Source organism: Vanacampus margaritifer, chromosome 1 (assembly GCF_051991255.1).
Source record: "Vanacampus margaritifer isolate UIUO_Vmar chromosome 1, RoL_Vmar_1.0, whole genome shotgun sequence".
Classification (NCBI taxonomy): Eukaryota; Metazoa; Chordata; class Actinopteri; order Syngnathiformes; family Syngnathidae; genus Vanacampus; species Vanacampus margaritifer.
Window position 1 is genome coordinate 18,821,496 of NC_135432.1, and position 20,862 is coordinate 18,842,357.

The 20,862-nt window shown below is 38.9% G+C and overlaps 1 protein-coding gene across 1 annotated transcript; it reads right to left on the minus strand.

Annotated features, from left to right (window-relative positions):
- Positions 1-3,806: 3,806 nt before the first annotated feature.
- On the minus strand, positions 3,807-16,993 carry stk35 (serine/threonine kinase 35). The gene is made up of 3 exons (XM_077580212.1): positions 16,247-16,993; positions 13,486-14,288; positions 3,807-5,760 (listed from the first exon to the last, which is right to left on the minus strand). The coding sequence occupies exons 1-2, from the start codon at positions 16,764-16,766 to the stop codon at positions 13,546-13,548; spliced, it is 1,263 nt and encodes a 420-aa protein (XP_077436338.1). The 5' UTR covers positions 16,767-16,993; the 3' UTR covers positions 3,807-5,760; positions 13,486-13,545.
- Between the last annotated feature and the right edge of the window lie 3,869 nt (positions 16,994-20,862).

Below are 20,862 nucleotides of genomic sequence, written 5' to 3' on the forward strand. Positions count from 1 at the left end.
AATTAAAGTGCTTTTGGTAGAGTCCTAGTCAGACCCAGAGTGACTAACTTGGAGTGGCCTGCATTTTCCCGCTGGGTCAGCCTGAATATGAACCTTTTGGCCACTATTTTGTGCAGAATGTATCATACACATTTTTGAAGCAAGCATCACTCTCTCTCTCTCTCTCTCTCTCTCTCTCTCTCTCTCTCTCTCTCTGTGTTTCTCTCTCTCTCTCTCTCTCTCTCTCTCTCTGTAAAAACGTAAATAAACCTAAGAATATAAACGCAAGATGTATTGAATGAATAAATAATAAAATAGATTGAATACATGATAAATACACAAATTAATTGCCTGAGATGTGACAAATATTGTCAGTTTGGAATGATAATTGTTCCTATTATCATTAAGTCTATTTTTGTGATGTATTGTGATTGTGAACAGCTAAAAAAGAAACCAAACCAAAGTGAATCACGCATTTCGTTAGCGCTCCTGTAGTGACGTCACAGGAAAGCGCTAAAGCGCTTCTATCTATTTTATTCAATAAAAGCTTCAATCTTAAAGTGTCCTTCTTTTATATTCTTAGGTTTGTTCACGTTTTTATAACTTTAGTCCTTACATTTTGTTATTTCAATGACATCTTTAATAATTTTTTTCTAATGTTTTACCGTCAATTTTTTCATAATAACTTTATTATTAAACAATTGTAAACGGCTCATTTCCAGCCAATACTGTAGCGTGACGTCATCTGTAGGCGACCCCGATCAAATCTAGCAGCCCGATTACATCTGGTACCGACAACGGCTGTGAGCTCTCTGCTGACTCTGTCTCCCCCTCCCACATATGAAATAAACTTCTTCATTCAAACACTGTAAACTAAAGTGGGCCGGTCTGAACCATGAAACTCCAGGGCTGAAAATGGGTCCCAGTCCGGCCCTGACCTAATCCATTCAAAAGCCACACGTTCACTTCATTTCCTGTGATCGATCCCCCATTTGAAAAGAAATGCAGAGCGAACTGTTCGAGAGCTCCAGAGCTTAGCCACGCCCTAAATCAAAAGGACTTCTCTCCATGCAGGTGGATTGAAAATATCATTATGTTCGCTAAGAGAAGAAGGTTTATGTGTGATGGATAAGAGCATGAAGCCATAGTGGACACCATTTATATGCAAAGGACTTTTTGCATGCATGACTAGTCCATTGTTTGATAGTGGAAAACAAACCATAGAAGATGGATTAAAGCATATGAAAGTGTTTTTGTTTTTTACTGTACTTTTTTTTTAACTATAATTTTTCACACATATTATACACACAACTGTTGTCAGCAGTAGTAAAATACAAATTATGTCTTCAACTCACGGGTGAGCAAAATATGGTTTAATTTAGCATTCACATCATTAAGAGTGCTTTTATATTAGTTGCATTAATTGAGACTATATTAATATAGATTTATTTGTATTAAATAATTAGATGATTAACACAGATAATTGTATGTCATTTTAGATTGATTTATCACCACTAATAGTTGTGGTAAGACCAGAATTTATTATTATTATTATTATTATTTTTTATTTTTATTTTTAACAGAAAATGGACGGATGGGTAATAGTAGAGATGCTGATGCTTATGTGATCGGCAGGGGGCAGCACTGCTCCATCCAATAAACTGAGCTTTCACGACAACCTGCAAACAGCTGGCAGGCTGGAACATCATGTTCCGAGTGTTGCATTAGATTAGACACACAAAAGTGCACATTTTTCACTTCCCACACCCTTTTCTTCATTCTATGTTACATCTGTTTTGAGAAAAAAAAATCAAAACAAAAACAGTATTATTCAATCGCATAAGGTTGCATTTGTGTATCTTAAGATCTACATTTAAACAATTCATGTGTCATTCAGTACGTAAAATCAGTTACATCATCTCGTTTTCGTGCAGTTATGCAATTTTCTTGCCCCCCTCGATAGAAACATCCTATAAAACCATGTTTCCAAGCGTGCAAGTTCTTTCGACAAATGTTTCCTTAATATTAATAATCTAATTCTTAAAATGATGTGGAATATTAATTTCATCCAGTTGTACATTCAGGCATTGGATAACATAGTTAATAGTGTTTTTATTTTTAAATTGTAAGTGTTTGTTTTATACGGAAGCGTATTGCATTCACTTGGAAACAGAAAAAAAAACTCCTGTTTTGCTGACAAATTTTTGGGGGGAGCTTTGTTTTTTTGAGTATTTTTTTTTTTAATTTTCTTTTTTTCTGAATATTTTTTTCCGTTTTACTGAATTTTTTTTCTGTCAAAAAAATATTCCGAAAACAGGCTGAAAAAATAAATTATTCAGAATAACAGGGAAAAAAATATTCAAAAAAACATGACAAAATATATTTTAAAAAAACAGAAAAAAAATATTACATTTAAAAAAAAAATTTGAACCTCTGAACTCCAAGTGACTTTGCAGACTCGCTAATAGCGGAAGCGGATACTTTCCCGCTTACCTCCATATGCAATAAGATGGTCATGTTTACTTACTGGCTCTCAACAAAGGAATGAATGTGTATACTGTATTGTGGTTTGTTCTCTAATCTCTGAGGGAAAACCCCTTAAAAAAATATTCAGAAAAACAGAAAAAAAATATTCAGAAAAAAAGAAAAATAATTATTTTACAAAACACGGAAAAATTACTCCGAAAAACAAATATTTAGAAAATTAGAGGAAAATATATTTTTTTAAACAGAAAAGCAAATTTACTCAAAAAAAACAGGGGAAAAAATTCAATCAAACAGAAAAAAAATACTCAAAAAACAAAGCTCCCCCCCAAAAATAGTCAGAAAAACAGGACTTTTTTTTTTCAAGTAAATGCAATCCGCTTCCATATTTTTAAAGGGCAGTGTGAATAATTTTTAAGAAATGTTAATATGCGAAAACATGTTTTACCACATCATCGTACATATAAAAAAAAAATATATATATACTGTATATATATATATATATTATTCTCAGGTCAGTAATCGCTAATTATATTACATAGGTCACGCCTTGCCTTACAGGAGACTGACATGGTTCGCCGCCATCTTTCTGCTACGGATATCCGAAGAAGAAGAACATTGGGAACGTAGTAATTGGCGGTAAAATTGCGAAATGCGCTTGAAACTTAGGTTGTGGCATTCTATCAGTTCACCACTAGTTGGCACTAAATTCTACACATCGTCACGTTAAATATAACCATTTAAAAAAATCTGTTTCATTTAGTTATTACATTTACAAGACATGCTGCCTTGCCACCCTGTGTAGACAGCAAGAGGAACAAAGCAAGCAAATCACAAGTGAGAGCGTCAAATGTCAATTATGCCACAAAAAGGACAGCTGGTCGCAAAGTGCACAGAAGCAGTCAGTACAGGTCGTTGGGAAACTCCTGACCGAGGAATCTCTGCTGCTGTGTCACGGTCCCAGTATGGACTAGCTCAGACTGGTAAACGACACGATTGAGGTCACGATCCAGGACAGGTCACAATGACGCACTTTCTTCCCACAGTATATCTCACAGTAGATTAAAGTCTTGTGGATTAGGATTAGTCTCATCCAAGTATACTGATGCTTCCTTTTACACCGTGATGGTGAATGGAAGAGGCCATGCAGGTCATGCAATGCATCAGATTAGGAGCGAAGTTAGGATTGCTCAGGTTTGGTGTTGAGCTCAAGAGCACCTCGGCTGTTTTCTGCTTCATGGTCTGTGGCAGGGTTTCAACTACCCACTGCTGCCATTGCTGCCCAACTCGTTCCAACTGTCGAGTACTATTTAATAGGAATGTAGACAAGACATCGACTCAACTTGTAACGTTTATTTCGCCTTTATTTTTGTCAAATATATTTACAGGAAGACAAAAAGCACAAACATCTAACTGTCTCTCGTCAACTTCAGTAACAAAAACATTTGTTGATATACATAAAATAAACAGATTTCAGTACACAGTGGGAAAAATGCAGAGTTTAAACATATTTATTACACACACAATGTGTCTGTAAATTGTTCCCAGTGAGGCAGGGAAACATTTTGCATAGGGTGAAACTTTTTATTTATTTTTTCAAAGTGGAACCAGTCTGAATGTCAGTGACAAGTTTAAGATTGTTTTTAAGATCCATTGTTACACTTGAGCACTTAATCAAGCACAGCCAAGTAAGTAAAATCCACGTGGAATAACATGTAGTTTAACCCCTTAAAAGGGAAGTCAACTTTAAACATTTCTTGATAATAACATATTATATGTGACCTCACCAGTCTATACATGACACTTTGATTAGTATTACATTTGTGGAATATGAGTTATGACGCAAAATGCAGCCATTTTGATCCATCTCAAGGGGGCGGCCATTTTGCCACATGCTGTCGACTGAAGATAACATCACAGTTGCTCAGGGCTCAGGCCACGACCTATCACAGCTCACCTGTTTTCTGAAGCTGAGCTATGATTGGCTGTTACCTGAGACCTGAGCAACTGTGATGTCATTTTCACTAGACAGCAAGTGGCAAAATGGCTGCCTTCTGATATTGATCAAAACTGCTGGATTTTGCTGTTTAACTCAACACAATATTAACCAGAATGCCATATAGACTAGCGGGCATCCATAGAACATTTTTGGGTTGACTTCCTGCTTTAACTTCTCAACATTACATATAGCAATAAGTTTGTAATATTGCCTTACATGGTTTAGAAGAAAAATCTCAATTTACAGTTTTATAAAAATAAAAAAAAGCCAACAATTGAATCCATTTTCCCCCACTGGATTTGGAAGATTCAAATTTTGACAGATTTAAGTTCTTATTTAAGGAGTTTTCTGAGTTTGGTTATATTGGTAACTTTTGAACTAATTAAATGTAAAGCAATGAAGCAAGATCACAGCTTGTTACATATTGTGCATGTGGACTGCAATCATAAAAACGGTCCTAACCGAAACAGATCCTACGTGTCCATGTTGTTTCTGAGATTGTCTTAACAATGGCTAAACTGTACAATAACACCTTGTAAGAAGTACATTACAATAAGGTGATCGTGTTGAGGGCAAGAAAGATGTTAGTGAGCGCTAAAGTATGCCTAAGCCAAACTGCACAAGAAAACTAGTCAAACACTTGCTTAGTATTGAATAACTTGCCAAGAACCTGAGGAGGTTTTATACAAACTGAGTGTGTAAAGCTAAAGAGTGTTGCTAATGAGGTAGCACAAAGGGTAATACATCGAAGTCCACCCCGACTGTACTGCAGAGTGACTGAAATGAAATGCTACATCATGCTTTGGTCAGATGCACACTGGAGAGTGAAGGATTGGTGGAGCTCTCTTGTGTTTACAAACTAAATCTTGCGGGAAGCCTCAACAGTCTTTGTATGTGAACGCACTTGTTCCGCCTTCCCTTCATTCAATTGTCCTCTACTCTCCACACGGGAAGACAACTCTGAGTATGACTATAGTGTTACAAGACCCTGTTTAAGGCACAATGTTGGGAAACCGACAGCATCGCTTGTTCATAGTAAGGTAGGTTACCTGTGCTATTGCTAGGTGCATCACAATGAAAAAGAAAACAAAACAGCTCTATGAGGAGGAAAACAACAGCTACATAGTAACGCTGTTTCATTGTGGGTGGTGCTGGAAAAGAGATGTTTGCATACTGGTCCCATCCGAGGAAGCTGACCACATCGGTACAAAATGAAGGTGTTGTTGTGTTCTTCATAGTTTCACATTGCCGGATTCCTTTTCTCTGTCAAGAGTCCACATCCAGGCGGTAATCAAAATCTGCAGACACACAACAGAGAGCGTTAGCTTCATGACCTTCAATTGAATTTTCACCATTGAAATCAATGCAAAGTCTATGTAAACAAGATAATAAAATCTAGGGATAGATAATCGGCGCCGCATTTTATGAATATTGACGTCGGCCTCTTTTCTTGTTTTGATGGCCGATATTAAAAACTGTTATTTTTGCTCAGACGGGCGCTTTTCTCCTCTGTCTGCTTTGAGTCAGCAGCTGTTGACTCCCTGCAGGATTGGCCTGCCCACAGCACCATCTGATTGGTTGCTCGTGCAGTGCTAACAGCCAATAAGCAGCAATTAGCGGCTATTAGCCCACGAGCTAACAGTTAGCTCGCAAATTAGCAGCTATTTGGGAGTTAGCGTGCAGGTGAATGGTTAGTCTACGAGCTAACCATTAGCTCGCGAATTAGCGGCTATTAGCCCGCGAGCTAACCGGCTAGCTCACGAATTAACGGCTATTTGGTTAGCTCGCGGGCTAACCTAATAGCTGTTTTTTAGCGGCTATTTGGGAGTTATTCCTGGGGTTAGCGTGTGTAGGTGAATGGTTAGCCCGCAAGCTAAATGTTAGCCTGCAAATTAGCGACTATTTGGGAGTTAGCGTGCGGAAGCCACATTATAGTTGGTGCAAAAGCTGATGGCAAACAAAAAACCTTTAACATGTTGTAAATCACAAAAGCTGTTTAATTTACATGTCCTTGAAGGCATTTAAGCAGTCAAGTGCTGGAGTTTTTATTATTTTATTATAAAAAAAAATCTGACTTCCGATAATCGGTATTGGCATGAAAAAAGCATATCAGTCTATCTCTAATAAAATCATAAAATAATATTTAAAGAAATAATGTGGTTTGACTGATTGATAGAATCTAAGAATAGGCCAGCAGCTAGCAGGCCACAGCCCAGGCTGCCAGTGGTGTGTCACTCTTTTAGGTTGCATAACTCAACAGCACATGGTAGGAACACAAGTGGGTCAGTTTAGCAAGCACACACACGCACACATCTTGGTGATGATGCGCTGTGCAGGGACATGGAAAGTGGTTACGTCACAGCTGAGGTGGGGGCCATTTTGATGCTGTAAACAAAATGCCCCATTCACAATGTTGGCAAAAGCAGACAATGCCCGGTGGCACCACGCTGCCTGTCACAGGTCAGTGTTGGCACTGCTTTTAGTTTAGTGAAGAGTCAGTTTGGCAACTTTAAAAAAAAAATTATTGAAGTTTACGCCATTATTTAGTTTCTATTTTAATCAAAACTTCCCAAAAATAAAGAAAACCTGCCACTTGATTAAAACCAGGCGAGTGTGAAGTCAAACATCAGCTATTTGTTGTTACATAACTCTAAAGTAAACACTGCAGTCAAACCAGTGGTGACTGGTATTTTGGGGTGTTGGTAGGGGGGGGGGGGGGGGGCTGTTTTCCTGCAGGGCCAAGACACTGTGGGACTTTTACTGATTCCTGGATGGAGTGTTGATTTTTTTACAAGCTCAGGGTGTGTTTGCGATGGTGTGGCACGCAAAGAAACACATTCCTCACGCAGGCCATTCTCCTTCAATTATCTCTTATGTAAGCGTAGGTGTGTGCTTGCATGTTGCTCTTGCGGTTACTCTTTTCAGCACAAATCCAGACGAAAAAGTTGCTGGGGCCAAAATTTGCCCCCAAAGCCATTTTTGAACACAATCTACATCTTCAAAATGGTATCTCCACCTTTCTATGGCACTTCTCCTGATCCTCATCAACATAACAACTTTACTATTGAGAACTGCACTTGCTGGTGAATTGGCTATCGCTTCACTCATGCAAACAAGTTCACTGGTCCATGTTTATCTATAAAACACGCATTGGCAAGAAGCCACCTCATTTTCGGTCTCTGTACAGCATGTGTTTTGCAGCAGTTTTATTAACCTCTTCAATTCCCAAAGTCTGCATTAATTTTTGGTCAATCTTCTTTCAGGGTCCGACGTTAAACGCTGTCGGGCCACCACGAGACACTGGCCTTGTATATTGCTATAGAATACAATTATTTTCTATTATTATTTCTTATTTAGCGTCATTATGCTGTATGAATGAATCCTTTAAGAACATTCTTGGAATTTACAAACATCCATCCGTACTGTAAACAAAGGCATTGTTTTGAATAGGACTACACAAAATCAGCAATACTTTTTTTTTTAACAATGGGATGATATTGTTCTCTACAACAGATGGTGACAGCACCTCTTTTTAATCTATAATTCATACGTGAAAATGTATTCTGTCTGCAGAGGCACAGAACATGGTTAAAGTACAGAGGGCACCAAGTACATATACCATGAGGGGGATTAGTACGCCGTTATAAGATTACAGGCCATCAGATCCATAACAGACACCATGAGTGTCTATGGCAGGTGGGATAGCTGGAGAGCAATAGAGGAAGAAAAAAAAGAGAGAGAGAGAGCAATGGTGATGCCATGAGTGAACAATACTGAGCTCTCTCTCTCAGAAAAAAAAAAAGCTGGAGAGCAATACTGTATTAATTAACACACTGTACCGGGAGCTATAATGACAGCTTTGCAAGCAACAACTGACACCTGAGGAAATATTTACAAGTTTGGGCTACCAAGTGCCTACTTTTACAACTGAATTGTGTTGCATTGTTGCATAACTGTCACTGGAGTCATCGCACCTACTCCCAAAACCTTGTAAATGTAGTTAGTTAGCATTTTTTCAGTCTCTGTGTAACATCCACTCCAACTGAGAGTGCTATTACTTTGTACCAAACATACTGTTGCGTGTATGTATCCTGGCTTCAAGCTGCTGTTAAAAGAACTTAATTTCCTGTAGACAAAAAAAAACCTGCTGTCCTTATTAAAAATGCATGCTGCTCTGGGGTATGGCGACCAGATGGTGAAGGAATGCCTTCAAAAGCCGCTTGTAAACAGCCATTCATTACCTGAAGATGACAAACTTTATTCCCGCTGTCAGAGAAATGAAAGAGGATTCCCAAGTAATGGCAAGCATGCGCGCGGACACGGCTAAAGCTTAAAAGGGGGAGAAAAGCCATACGGCTGGAAGGCAGCAAGGGCACAAAATGTTCCAGACATCGGCCTCCGTAAGCTTGGGAATAATAAACCGCACTGTCACTGTCCGAGGAAAGAGGGGAGGGAGGGTGAGTGAGCTCACCAAACACAACTGATGTACATGTAATCTACAATTAATGTGTTTTTCTTCAAAAATAATAATAAAAAATGGCAATGCTTGGCATAAAAAAAATAAAATAAAATCAGGATCTCTTATAGAATATTGCGAGAGAAATTTGTGCCCACAGTACACACTTAAGACATGTTTTATATTCTTCCTATGCATGGGCATGTATGCGGCAACACCTCCGAAATTAATAATATCGCGTGTTTCGAATATGATTATATCTACACATGTACTCATACATTTTGGTGACAGTCACTTTTTTGGGACATAAAGAGATGTGATGTTTTGCGTCTATGAGGTAAAGAGGGGATCCAATGTTGACTGATTAGCACACATTAGCGCATGTGCTCATAAATTTTGGAGACAATCAGTCATGGTTTTCGTATATATGGCACCTAAATGAACCGATTGTACACTGCTGTACAGTGTGTGGCCAGGTTGCATTTGCCAGTCACTTCCACGATTAATGTCTTTTTTTTCCCTTTCTTGAAGGACGAGTATAAAATAGGCAATAGGCCTACTTGACAACACCATACAGCATTTTCAGGTAACAAGTCCAAAATGTACCAGAACAAACTTTCCACAATTGTTGGAGTCATTTCAAATAAGTTATTGTTGTACTGCTGGGTTTGGTTGTTTCTCTTTAATGATGTGACCAACTCAAGGTTGTTTTTTTCTCCCATATTTCCTTTCTTTCTTCCTTCTTCTCCCCTATGATTTCTTGCGACTTAGAGCCATTATGTTTCAAATGTTTATTGATGACTTGAACATCCGTCCAATTTCCACATGCGGAAGCCGAAGCCGGCTCGGGCATGGCAACCACACGGGGAGAGGCGGGGTTTTACTGAACCGGGCGTTTTACTAGCAAAATATCTTCTTTTTTTTTATGACATCGCCATGGTGTCAAAGGTAAGATGTAATCATTAGAGCTTAAAATACCGTGATGTAATCCCTTTCAGAAATAAAAACTGTTGATTATAAACAAATTGGTCTTTCGTTATATTGTTATATTCTTATTGTTTATTAAAACCTAGCTTTAGTTCCATGGCAATAGGCTGCAAAAAAAAAAATACTCAAAATTAGAAAGTTACTCTTCAAATAAAGTAATCCGTTACCAAATGGGCTCTTTGCACAAATCGACTACTTCCTGAACTCGATAACACTCCTTCATTTCCTGTCTTTCATGATTGGACAAACTGATTAATCCAGGTGTGTCTGGCCATTGTCGCCCTAGTTACTGAGGACAAGCACACCTGGACTAATCAGTTTGTCCAATCATGAAACACAGGAAATGAAGGAGTGGTACTGAGTTCATGGAAATAGTGGATTTGTGCAAAGTGCCAATTGCCCCCCCCAAAATAAAATAAAATAAAGTTATTTCAAGCCTTGTGTTGGATTCCCGTGAAGCTTGCCAGGCCAGTTTGCCTTTTCATTTTGCTTTGTTGATTGGCAGAGTTGAACAACACATTGGAGAATCTTATAACTATAAATGAGAGTTTCAAACTAGCTAAAATGTTATTAGTGGGCAATGAGGCAACTGAGTCAGCGAGTGCAGATCTCGTAAACGTCTGTTCCACCGCTTTCCTTCAATCCCATTACTGGTCTGCAAAAGGTGACTATACTTTTGTCAGCTATACCTTGAGTTAACCTACATGTGACATAAATACCACCGGGCAGCATTGAACATAAACACCTCCCTTCCGTCAACGTTTACAGCCGTTAATCCCTTTTGCGCTGATAACATGTTTCTGAGTAAAGCAGTCGCAGCCATGCCGGCCCGTTGCATAACCTGCTTTCTCATCATGCTGTGAGAGAACTAATCTGGAGCTGCGAGAGCCGAGCGCACAATGGCGTGCTCAGAGTGCATAAGCAATCGCACGGAGAGTTGGGAGATGAGAGGTGTTATGTCATAAGGTCTTTTACAATAAGGGGTGCATCGGGGTTCGTCAACCGTCACACCCAGTCAAGCTTGGCCTTTGACAGTGGTTTAAGTTTAAACAAACAGACTGTTGTTTGGATCACTGAGCATATAATAGTTTTGAAAAGATGAGTTTCTGCTGTACCAACACATTGCTGCATGTTCATTTTCAACAGAAAGCCCACTAATACAGCATAAAAAGTTCTTGTGAATCATTGAGTCCGCTTTTCTACTTTGTTACATTTTAGGTTCTTGAAGTACCCTGACAATATGGCATGTCATTCACACACTAACAGAAGAAAAAGTTGCCATTGATGCTAGCAAAGTCTAAACCCCAAAGTTGAATGCTCCTGAAGTTGTACAATTTGGAATTCAATCAAAATGTTCAAGAAAACCTTTTTTATACATGACTTCAATCTGCATTTGACAAGAAATGGCCATTGATTTAATCACCTACTGTTGCACATAAAATGGGAGACATTTAGCCAGAGCCCTCACCTTCTTGATTGAATTACACAAACCCCCTCCTGACCTTTTCAGGCTTATCAAAGGACACAAGATTCAATTTGACTGTATTTGCATTTCACGGTCTGAGTCTGTCTCTCAAGTTCCTGCAACACCACTGTGATTTCGCTGTATAAGAGACAAAGCCTTTTCATTGTTCAGGGTCATGGACCCAGTCCATGTTGGTGAGTCCACCAGCTGGCAGACTTGCTTCATTAAATTTTAAATCTCACAGCAGATTGATTGTTGGATTATTGATTATTGCAAAAAATAATAATTCTCTATTAGTAACCAAGTTTTTGTTTTGACATAAGCATCTCTGTCCAGGTTGCTCAATATAATATGACTAACGCTACAATAGTAGTGCTTTTCAATTTGCAGGTTTTATGCATTAGGATTATGGTAAATACTTTCTTTTTTCCCTTCTTTTTTTCTGAGAGCTCAGTATTGTTCATTCGATAATCTTAACAATTCGACATGTCATCATCATTGCTCTTTTTTCCTTTTTTGAATGTGCGTGAGTATGTGCATGTGCGTGTGTGTGTGTGTGTGTGTGTGTGTGTGTGTGTGTGTAAGTGTGTGCTCATTAATTCACCTAAAACCTATTAAAAATCCCATACCGTTCACCTAAACCGGATACTTCAGAATTCAGCTAGAATCGTTAAGTTGTCAGGAGACCTGAGGAAGGATCAAAGAAAAATCCAGCAACGACCAGAAATCCCCTAATACCCACCGGGTTACCAACCAGAATCTTTCACCAACCCCAGAAACATCTAGATTCCAACAAATTAGGGAGACCTAAAATGATATAGTAGATACTTTCTGAAACTATGAATGACAAAAATAAAAACACATTCTGGAATTTGCTTCTTAGCTCTGGATGGTTCCATATTATAGTCCACAGTCTCCACTTTGTTGGAGAGACTACTTTTTTTGTGCTGCCCTCAGTCTCCTCTCAAAATAATTTCTCTCTATACCTACCTTGGCCAACAACCACACACTAACAAGTAAATACAGAAGACCCTTGTTCTCCTCTATTCTTGTTCCAACGGATGCATTCAATGAAGCGTGTCACAGTTCTCTCCAATACTGAGCTGAGCTATGCTGAGCCAGTGAGTAACATTCAATAAAAGTCACGAAAGGAATGTGTGAGGCATCCCTTGCACGCTCCTGCCCGTGTTGAAGACATATGCGAGTAGTAAATAAACATTGCTTTCAACAGTGATTAACTTCCTCAACCATGTAAAGGGTGACTAATGAAAAAACAACAGCGTCAGTGAACATCGCTTAAGTGACGTAAAATATCAGTGACATGATAATAAAATATCAGTGCAAAAGCAATTGCTTTCTGTGAGACACCTGCATAATAACATGTACGTGCATGTTTGATGAAAGCTCGGCCATTTGCCCCCGGGATCATACTGTACCCCGTCTGCCAGTCTGATAGCCATTCTCCCATCATTGTTTTCATTATGCAATATTTTTCTTGTGATATGTGTGATGGTGTTGTTTATAACTTGATTTTGCAATGTATTTTCAAGCAAAGAATAATTGATTTTTTGTTTACAGACTAAAGTTAAGCGATGAGGCTGGATTAAAGCAAGATTAGCCGTTTTGAAAACCCGCTTAACAAGAGTCAATGTTTTCTTTAAGACAGTCGTGTTGAGAGAAGAAAGCAGATTTTAAGTATTACTAATCACTGCATCACCTCATTTCACTAGTTACTCATCATCTGCATCTCAAGTATCTCCTGCATGGTTTAAAAAAGCTTGGCAGGACTACAGTCTGGTCACCTTCTGATGTTACTGAGCCAGTGTTAGTGGCAGTCCGCAGAATACTGATACTAAAAACAATAACACAATCCTTTTTGTGAAACTCGCACATTTGAGGTATTTGAACATTGGGATTTCATCACAAATGAAATGTGCTGTATCAGTTGCTCACTAAGTGCAGCTGCAGCTCTTTTGGCAACCCAATGAAAAGAATTGCAGCTGATACAGCAGGTGCTGGAGGTTGTCCAACACTCACATAACCAACATTGAGGGCTAGCTTACTGACAGTGAAACAAGTGAAACAATATAAGGTTAGTAAGAGAGACGATCTTACCTGGAAAATAACGAGGTCCCTTCTTAATTTGAGGGGGAAAGAGTTGAAGAGTCAGGGCGCTCACGCGGCACACGTGACACGGTCCATTAGCACCTCCAGCTGACAGGCGTCGGGTCGCTCCTGAGGGTTGAACGCAAGCATCTCCTGGAGGAGTTTCTTCACCCCTTCTGACATGGAGCTCCTGGCCTTCTGAGGGATGTGAAGGACCATCTTGGGGTTCTCCAACAAGGCCTCGCCGACAGGCACGATCTCCGAGCCTTGTCGTACGTAGGTGCCAAGCAGCTCCCGTTTGGACTCAGCGTCAATGAACGTGATCCGCTCGACCATTGCCCAGATGATGATGCCTAAGGCAAAGATATCCGCCTTAGCCGTGTAGTGACCCTCCCACACCTCGGGGGCCATAAAGAAGTCCGACCCGCAAGCAGAGGACAACCATAACTTGTTAAGGTTGACAATGTTGTTCTGGTTGCTCCCTCTTTTGCCAACACATTCTGCGGGCAACTCCTCAGCGTTCTTAAAATTCATGCTAGCGCAAACTTTACTCAAGCCAAAGTCAGCAACTTTAAGAACTGGTGCACCAGATTTCTGTGTGATGAGAATGTTGTCTGGCTTCAGATCCCTGTGAACAATGTTGTTCCTGTGCAGGAAAGCCACAGCACTTGTCAACTGGCGCATGAAACTCCTGTTGGTCTGGGGGTCGGGTCGACGGGACAAAATGTACCGATTGAGGTCTCCACCTTCGCAAAACTCCATGACAAACCAGAGGTAACATGGTTCCGATGGATGACCTATAATGCGTTCACCTGCACAGGCAGAAAAACATCATATAAAAGTCAGTCGGGAGTCACATTAACTATGTAGCATAACACAAAAAGAGTGCATAGTGATATGAGACCAAACTGATTATGACCCAACTATGCAACTGAGTCAGGTGAAGAAGTTATAGAAATCTCTTCCAGGGATGCAAATTAAGAGCTGGAGGCCATACAAGATATGTCTACAGGTGCTTTCATATCTTTAATTGGTTTTCTATTGTCAAAATGATTAAATGAGTTGGTACACTTGAAGTAGGGCTGGGCTATAGATCAAATTAATTCGATTAATCGCCATTTTAAAACTCAAATCATTGAAAATTAGCTAAATCGCGAAATCGAGGTGCGTATAAATAATGGTGGACGTGAGACTGTCAAGGATAGATAATTCAAGCGATTGCTTTTGAAACATAAGTAGATTTGAATATCATCCACATCCAACAAAATGACAAAGCAAAAACAAAATAAAATTTTATTCATTAATTTATTTACCAAAAAAAGATAATATTTTCACTCGAGCAGCCAGCCTAGTTGCTAAATAAAACAAAAAACAGCAGCTCACAAAAATGTTTTTGGCTATGTAATGTCACACTGGATTGGTGGGTATGCACTAAAGAAATCCAACAATTTATATACAAGCAATTTAAAAAGTAAATTGTCCATAATATATCCCCCTTAAAGGCAGCATAGTTTTACTCATAACTGTATTATACAGTAGTCAACGTTTCTTTAAACTTCCATGATAGTTGTTAAAATGTTTCGTATGAATATCACGTGAAAATTAAATGCATCTATTATGACGGCAAGAATTTGAACCTGGAACAAAAAAAATTCACTTAACTTACACTTAACTTCCTGAAATCTCTGAATGACTGCAATGGTTATTGTTTCAAGTTTTAGTAATGAGGGTTACTATAGGATTAAAAAATTTTTTGGTTTGTTGTGATTGTATTACTGTTAATGTTTTACAAGTATGTTATGTTTACATTTTATGTTATGTGTTTCTGTAAAGCGCTTTGTGATAACTATGGCTGTTTGAAAGCACTATATTATATACTGTATATAAAGATGACTTAATGTTTTTAGAAATAAAAAACTTTTGTCAATCTTGTTTACATTAGACTAATTGATGTACACTATGTTAGCACAGGTGTGAATGTGTTGAGTTTTACCAATGGAGGCATTGGCAAATTATTCCATTAAAACATAAAAGGCCCATCCAATCTTTACATTGTCATTCAACTCTATTTACTCCATTTTGTCTTGATGGCTTGGAAGAATGCCATATTGGGATGAATTTTACATTCTTACATAAGAGCCTCAAGCTATTAAAAGAAAAGCAAACGCACGGAGATCCTGGGCTGCTGAGCCAGGACAAAAGCACAGTGATAAGTAGGTCAAATTTGATAAGCAACCTGTAGTCCTGTATCATGGAAACATACAACCTATATCACACACTGTATAATAAGTTACTGAAATTTTATGTTAAGGTGACACGTCAAACAATTGTTCAGTGATGAAAATGCCAAGTACACTGTGTTCTAGGAGCTGGGGGAGTGTTGTCTTTGTGGTCATCATGTATACATAAATGACTGTATACGTGTATAACTTGTATACGGTACATACATACATAGATGGGAAATAATGCTTGAAAAACTGCAACTCTGCTTCATGTAATGTGCATAAACATATTGTTGGATACAATGGTCAGAAGTTTGGTTTCATTTTGAACAATGACTTAATATTATTGCTATCACTACAACTTCAGCCTGAACTTAAGTGCAAAATACTGTGTGTGTAACTTTACTCATGTTATTAGTTGATTATGAGTTAGGAGTTTCGATTTGAAATTCTCATGTTATTAGTTGATTATGAGTTTCGATTTGAAATATATTTTTTAAGGGGGTTTTCCACAGTAAAGGGGCAACAAATGCTAGTGATTTGTGTACCTTTCAGTGAGGTCTCCACCAGCCTTAGGTATTGTTTGGATCTCTTGTTGCCATGGCTCATCTTCTGGGCCAGGCCGTTCCTCTGCAGGACACACTCCTCTAGTTGGACCACATTCTGGTGTCGGTTCTCCAGGCTGGTGAGTGCCCAGAACTCAGCCAAAGCCAACTCGACGTTCTCCGGGGCGTCGCACTGGAGCCTTTTCACGGCCAGCCTGGCTCCGGTTTTCCGGGCTATGGCCTCGTACACCACGCCGTAGCTCCCCCGGCCCACCTCCCGGATCAACGTGTATCGGGGCGGCACCGGTACGGCAGACTCTGCCCTACCTGTCCGGAGGAAGCTAATGGAGAAGCAGTCGCCGTCGTCCTCTTCCTCCATGGGCTCCGGGTAGTTGTTATTGTCCTCCACGGTGAGGGAGCGGAGGACTTTAGCCGCCTCTCGCTTCGGCTTCCCGGCCACATTCCGCCTGCCAACCACCCCGCCGCTTACCTTTCTCTTCTTTTTCCCGTCGCAAACATCCATGATTTATTTTTTGTAGAAAATGAGCATGGATGGTGGGCGTGTTTACATTTCATTACTTTAACTCGAAACTCATCGAATTTGACGCCTTGACGCTCGTCTAGTAACGTTCCAGTAAGAGTTCGGTTTCTACGGTATAGCGGACGTTGCAAAGTCAGCTTAGTGCCTTTAGTGGACCAAGTGTGGTAAGTAATTTGGCTTCAAAAAACAAAATGTTCCAGCCAGCATAGAAGAAGGGGCGTGGTTTAATAGGGACGTAGCACTAAAGGCCGACTCTGATTGGTTGACAGTCCACACTCTCTCAGTGATTCCGCCTGTACATTGAGCACAGACAAGTGTTTTGTTTTACAAATAGAGCCCAACTACAGCATATTCGACGATTTTACATTGTCAAAATGTTATCAGGTTTGCTGAAATATAACTTAATTATGCCATTGACCACCGCAGTTCCCGTCTTCCTTTTCGCCCATGCTGCTTCGCGGCCGCGTGGGAAAACACGAGAGTTGAGCCGCACGTGCGCAGAGGCATGAGGACCCCGCCCCTTCACAACATTGCATCCTTTGGAACAAAACGTCCCAGTGTTGTAGGGTAACGAAGTACTGTACAATAAATACAGTACTACGCCGTTGTAAAGTGGTACTGCCTGTAAATAGTGTTCACATATTAGCATATTCAACTGAACCAAATGCAGATCCTGCATTTAATCGTTGTGTATTGCAATGTTCAAATTCAAAGCACACCAGGCTCTGGTGAGTACAGAACTCAGCGATGGCTGATAAACATTTGCACGGACTCCATATTAGCACAGAGCATTTCAATGGGTAAGTGCTAGTATAAAACTAGTGTACACGATGACTGAGGACCACAACACAGGGTATGCTGAATCAACAAAACGTACCTGACTGGATATGTAATGGCAATGCCGTCATTGTTTTAAAACATGAGTTCCTGAGCAAAAAATGGCAGGCTTTCTTGGGAGTGTGTTTCCTTTGGCAACATAAGTCCATGGCACATAAAATAAAACTTATCTGTGTGTTTGTTCTTTCTACTATCGAGGAAGGAACCAGGTGGAGCTACTGAGATGTTCACGTACACGGGATTATGTAAATATACGATACAAGGTTGGAGTATTTCCAACAAGATATTTAGACAACGTTCAAGCCATCATATTTATAGTTGCTTTTAGGAAGCTCAAAAAATTAATATCACCACCCAAGTTTTGAAAGGAGACAACAAAACGACCCCTGATTTAAAAGTGTGTACATGTCCAAGCCAGGGCACATGAAGTATGAACCGAATTATTTACAGAAATAAATAATAAAATCAACACAGTGCTGAAGTCGGTTTTCTGAATTGATGTTGAAATGATTGTCACCGACGGTGTGTATCTTTCGCCCTTGCTCTGTTTTGTTTTTACCAGCAGGGGGTTATTCCAACACTACACTGAGCATCATTCATTGTCCTGCATACCAGGCCGACTGGATCTACAAGAGCAGACTTTCTATTGTCATTGCTCAGTGGCCGTGCAGGAATGATGTGTTTATTAGTCCAAGCTACCGCACTGCAATCAGCAGGAACCCGAATGTCAAAAGCACCACTGACTTCTTTCTGTAGTCAATGTTGCTGTCTCAGAAGCATTTAAAACAAATGTGAATGTTGACTCCCACCAATTAAGTTGACAACATACCAAATACCTGCTTGCAAACACTCTGAATTTACTTCCAATTTGTCTTCCAAATGCAATGTACTAAACCTCACAATACACTAAATACGGACTATGTAACAAGTTTGCCAATCTGTTACTGTGCAACAAATTGAAAGCACAATGAGAATTGAGTCTGCTGCATCTTTGGTAATTCAGGGTAGAGGGCGCCATTACACCTCACAGCAGGGAAAAAACAAGGAGATCTGACCGGAGAACAGTCAGACAAAAAATACAACTATTGTTATCTATCTATCCATTTATCCATCCATCCATCTATCTATCCATCTAACTATCTAACTATCTATCTATCTATCTATCTATCTATCTATCTATCTATCTATGGTTTGAAGTAACAAAAAAAAATGACTTTATTAATATTTTTTAAAATCAAGCATAATTTACTTTAATTTAAGCACCATAATTTAGGATGAACAAAAATGGTTTTATTTCAAGATTTTTAAAACAATAAAAGGAACGATAATTCATTAATATTGGTGATGGATGATACGGACTGCCTAATTACACACGCACACACGCACGCACACACACACGCACACACACACACACACACACACACTACAAAGCTCCAAAATCCCAGAGGATGTTTCTTTTTCTTTCTTTTTTATTGCTACTACAGACCTAACGTGGGCAACATGACTATGACTAGATTATTTGTCAGATCTATGTTATGTTATGTGTTACTGCACAAATATTAAGATTGACTGTTGAGCATCTCATTTTGTGTTTAATGTTCTTAATTACACTGACACAAAGTATAACTGATTAGTTAACTTTTTTTTTTTTAACATTACAGTCTTTAATGTTTTCATAAACTTATATAAATAATCTATATTAGTTAAATTGCTGCTCCATCGCCAAATGGGAGCTATACGGACCATTTCATAATTCAACAATGAATTAATGTGTTTACCATACTGAAGTACTATGTCTTATTTCCTAAATTATTCAAATTAATTGCTAAACGACATTAATTTCGCAGCTATATTTCATTGGCAGCTACCACAGCAGTGGCAAGAGCTCTGCTAGTCTTTTGAAAGTGGTACACTTCTGACCTCTTGTGGTTCAAACTTGAATAACAGCTAACTGGGGAAAAAAACGCTCACTTATTTACGTATTTTCTGTTTTGATTACTTGATGAAGCAAGTTAGAAGCTAGAAGTGTTTTTTTTTTTAAATACAATTATTTACTGTGATTATGACATTACTACGTGAGGGTAATTACACATTCTCTTAGCATTTGATTTTATTACATTATCATGCCAATATGGGCTATGTTTTTCATGTCTTTCTTTCCGATTAAATTAATTTTGTGACGATGCCTAATGTACTCTGCCTAATTTGATGGATTGCACTGATGGCGTTTGATTTATAAATTGGTGGCACATGGTACATCACAATTGACGCATTATTAGCATGAGATCATTTGCATTTTTAACCCTTTCACAACCAAACAAAATGACTGCATTTCATACAGTATAAATTAATCACTTTTTTTTTTAATATTACCATCTACCAAGTACTTAAAATGTTTATGTTTGTTTGCTTGGTTGTTGTTTTTTTAAAGAAAGAAAAAAATACATAAAAAATAAATAAATAAAAGCAAGAAATACACTTTCATAGCTGATTTTTTTTTCAACGCGGGGAAATACTGCAGAAAATATTACATATTACCATAGCAACCATTACTACCATCATCAACTGTGTAGGGTGCAGTCCTTTAAAAATCATGGTCTGCCAAACAGATGAAGTGGCTATATGGTCCTTTCAAACTGATTACAGCGTTTGCATTTTTAACGTGCTGTTCTTATTTGTCGAGCAGATAGTTCAACTGTTAAAGCATGTTTTGTATTTGATGTGCGTTTCATCCCTTTCATATAATGCACCGCTGATTTTATAAAAAGGCCAACAGCCAGGAACATGCACACATAGACCCCAAGTGATGCCCATACACCTGCCCCTTTTGCCCTGGACAACAAAAGCGCGTGGTCCAGGTTTTTATGAAATAAAAATACAAGAAATTATAAATATGTTTTTTCCCACCATTATTGTGACCTGTAACCTAAAATAAGGTAATATTTTAAAGAGTATGTGTGGCTGCATTCAGAACTAAGCAGTCACATTCCAACTCATGTTAAATGGGAGTCAGCACATCCTCATGCCACCATTCACCATTTGAATGTGATTGCTTCGTTCTGAACACGGCAACATCCCCATTTATAAGAGGCGTGTGCACCTGGTTTATGTCCGTTTATCTGACTTCCTCGCTCATTGTTTTTTTCCCAATTGAGTTGTACAGGTTAAAAGTTCACTTCTAGTGGGGGGGGGGGGGGGGGTTAAATTATTTATTAGTCTCATTGTTGGACTTGTATTTCAC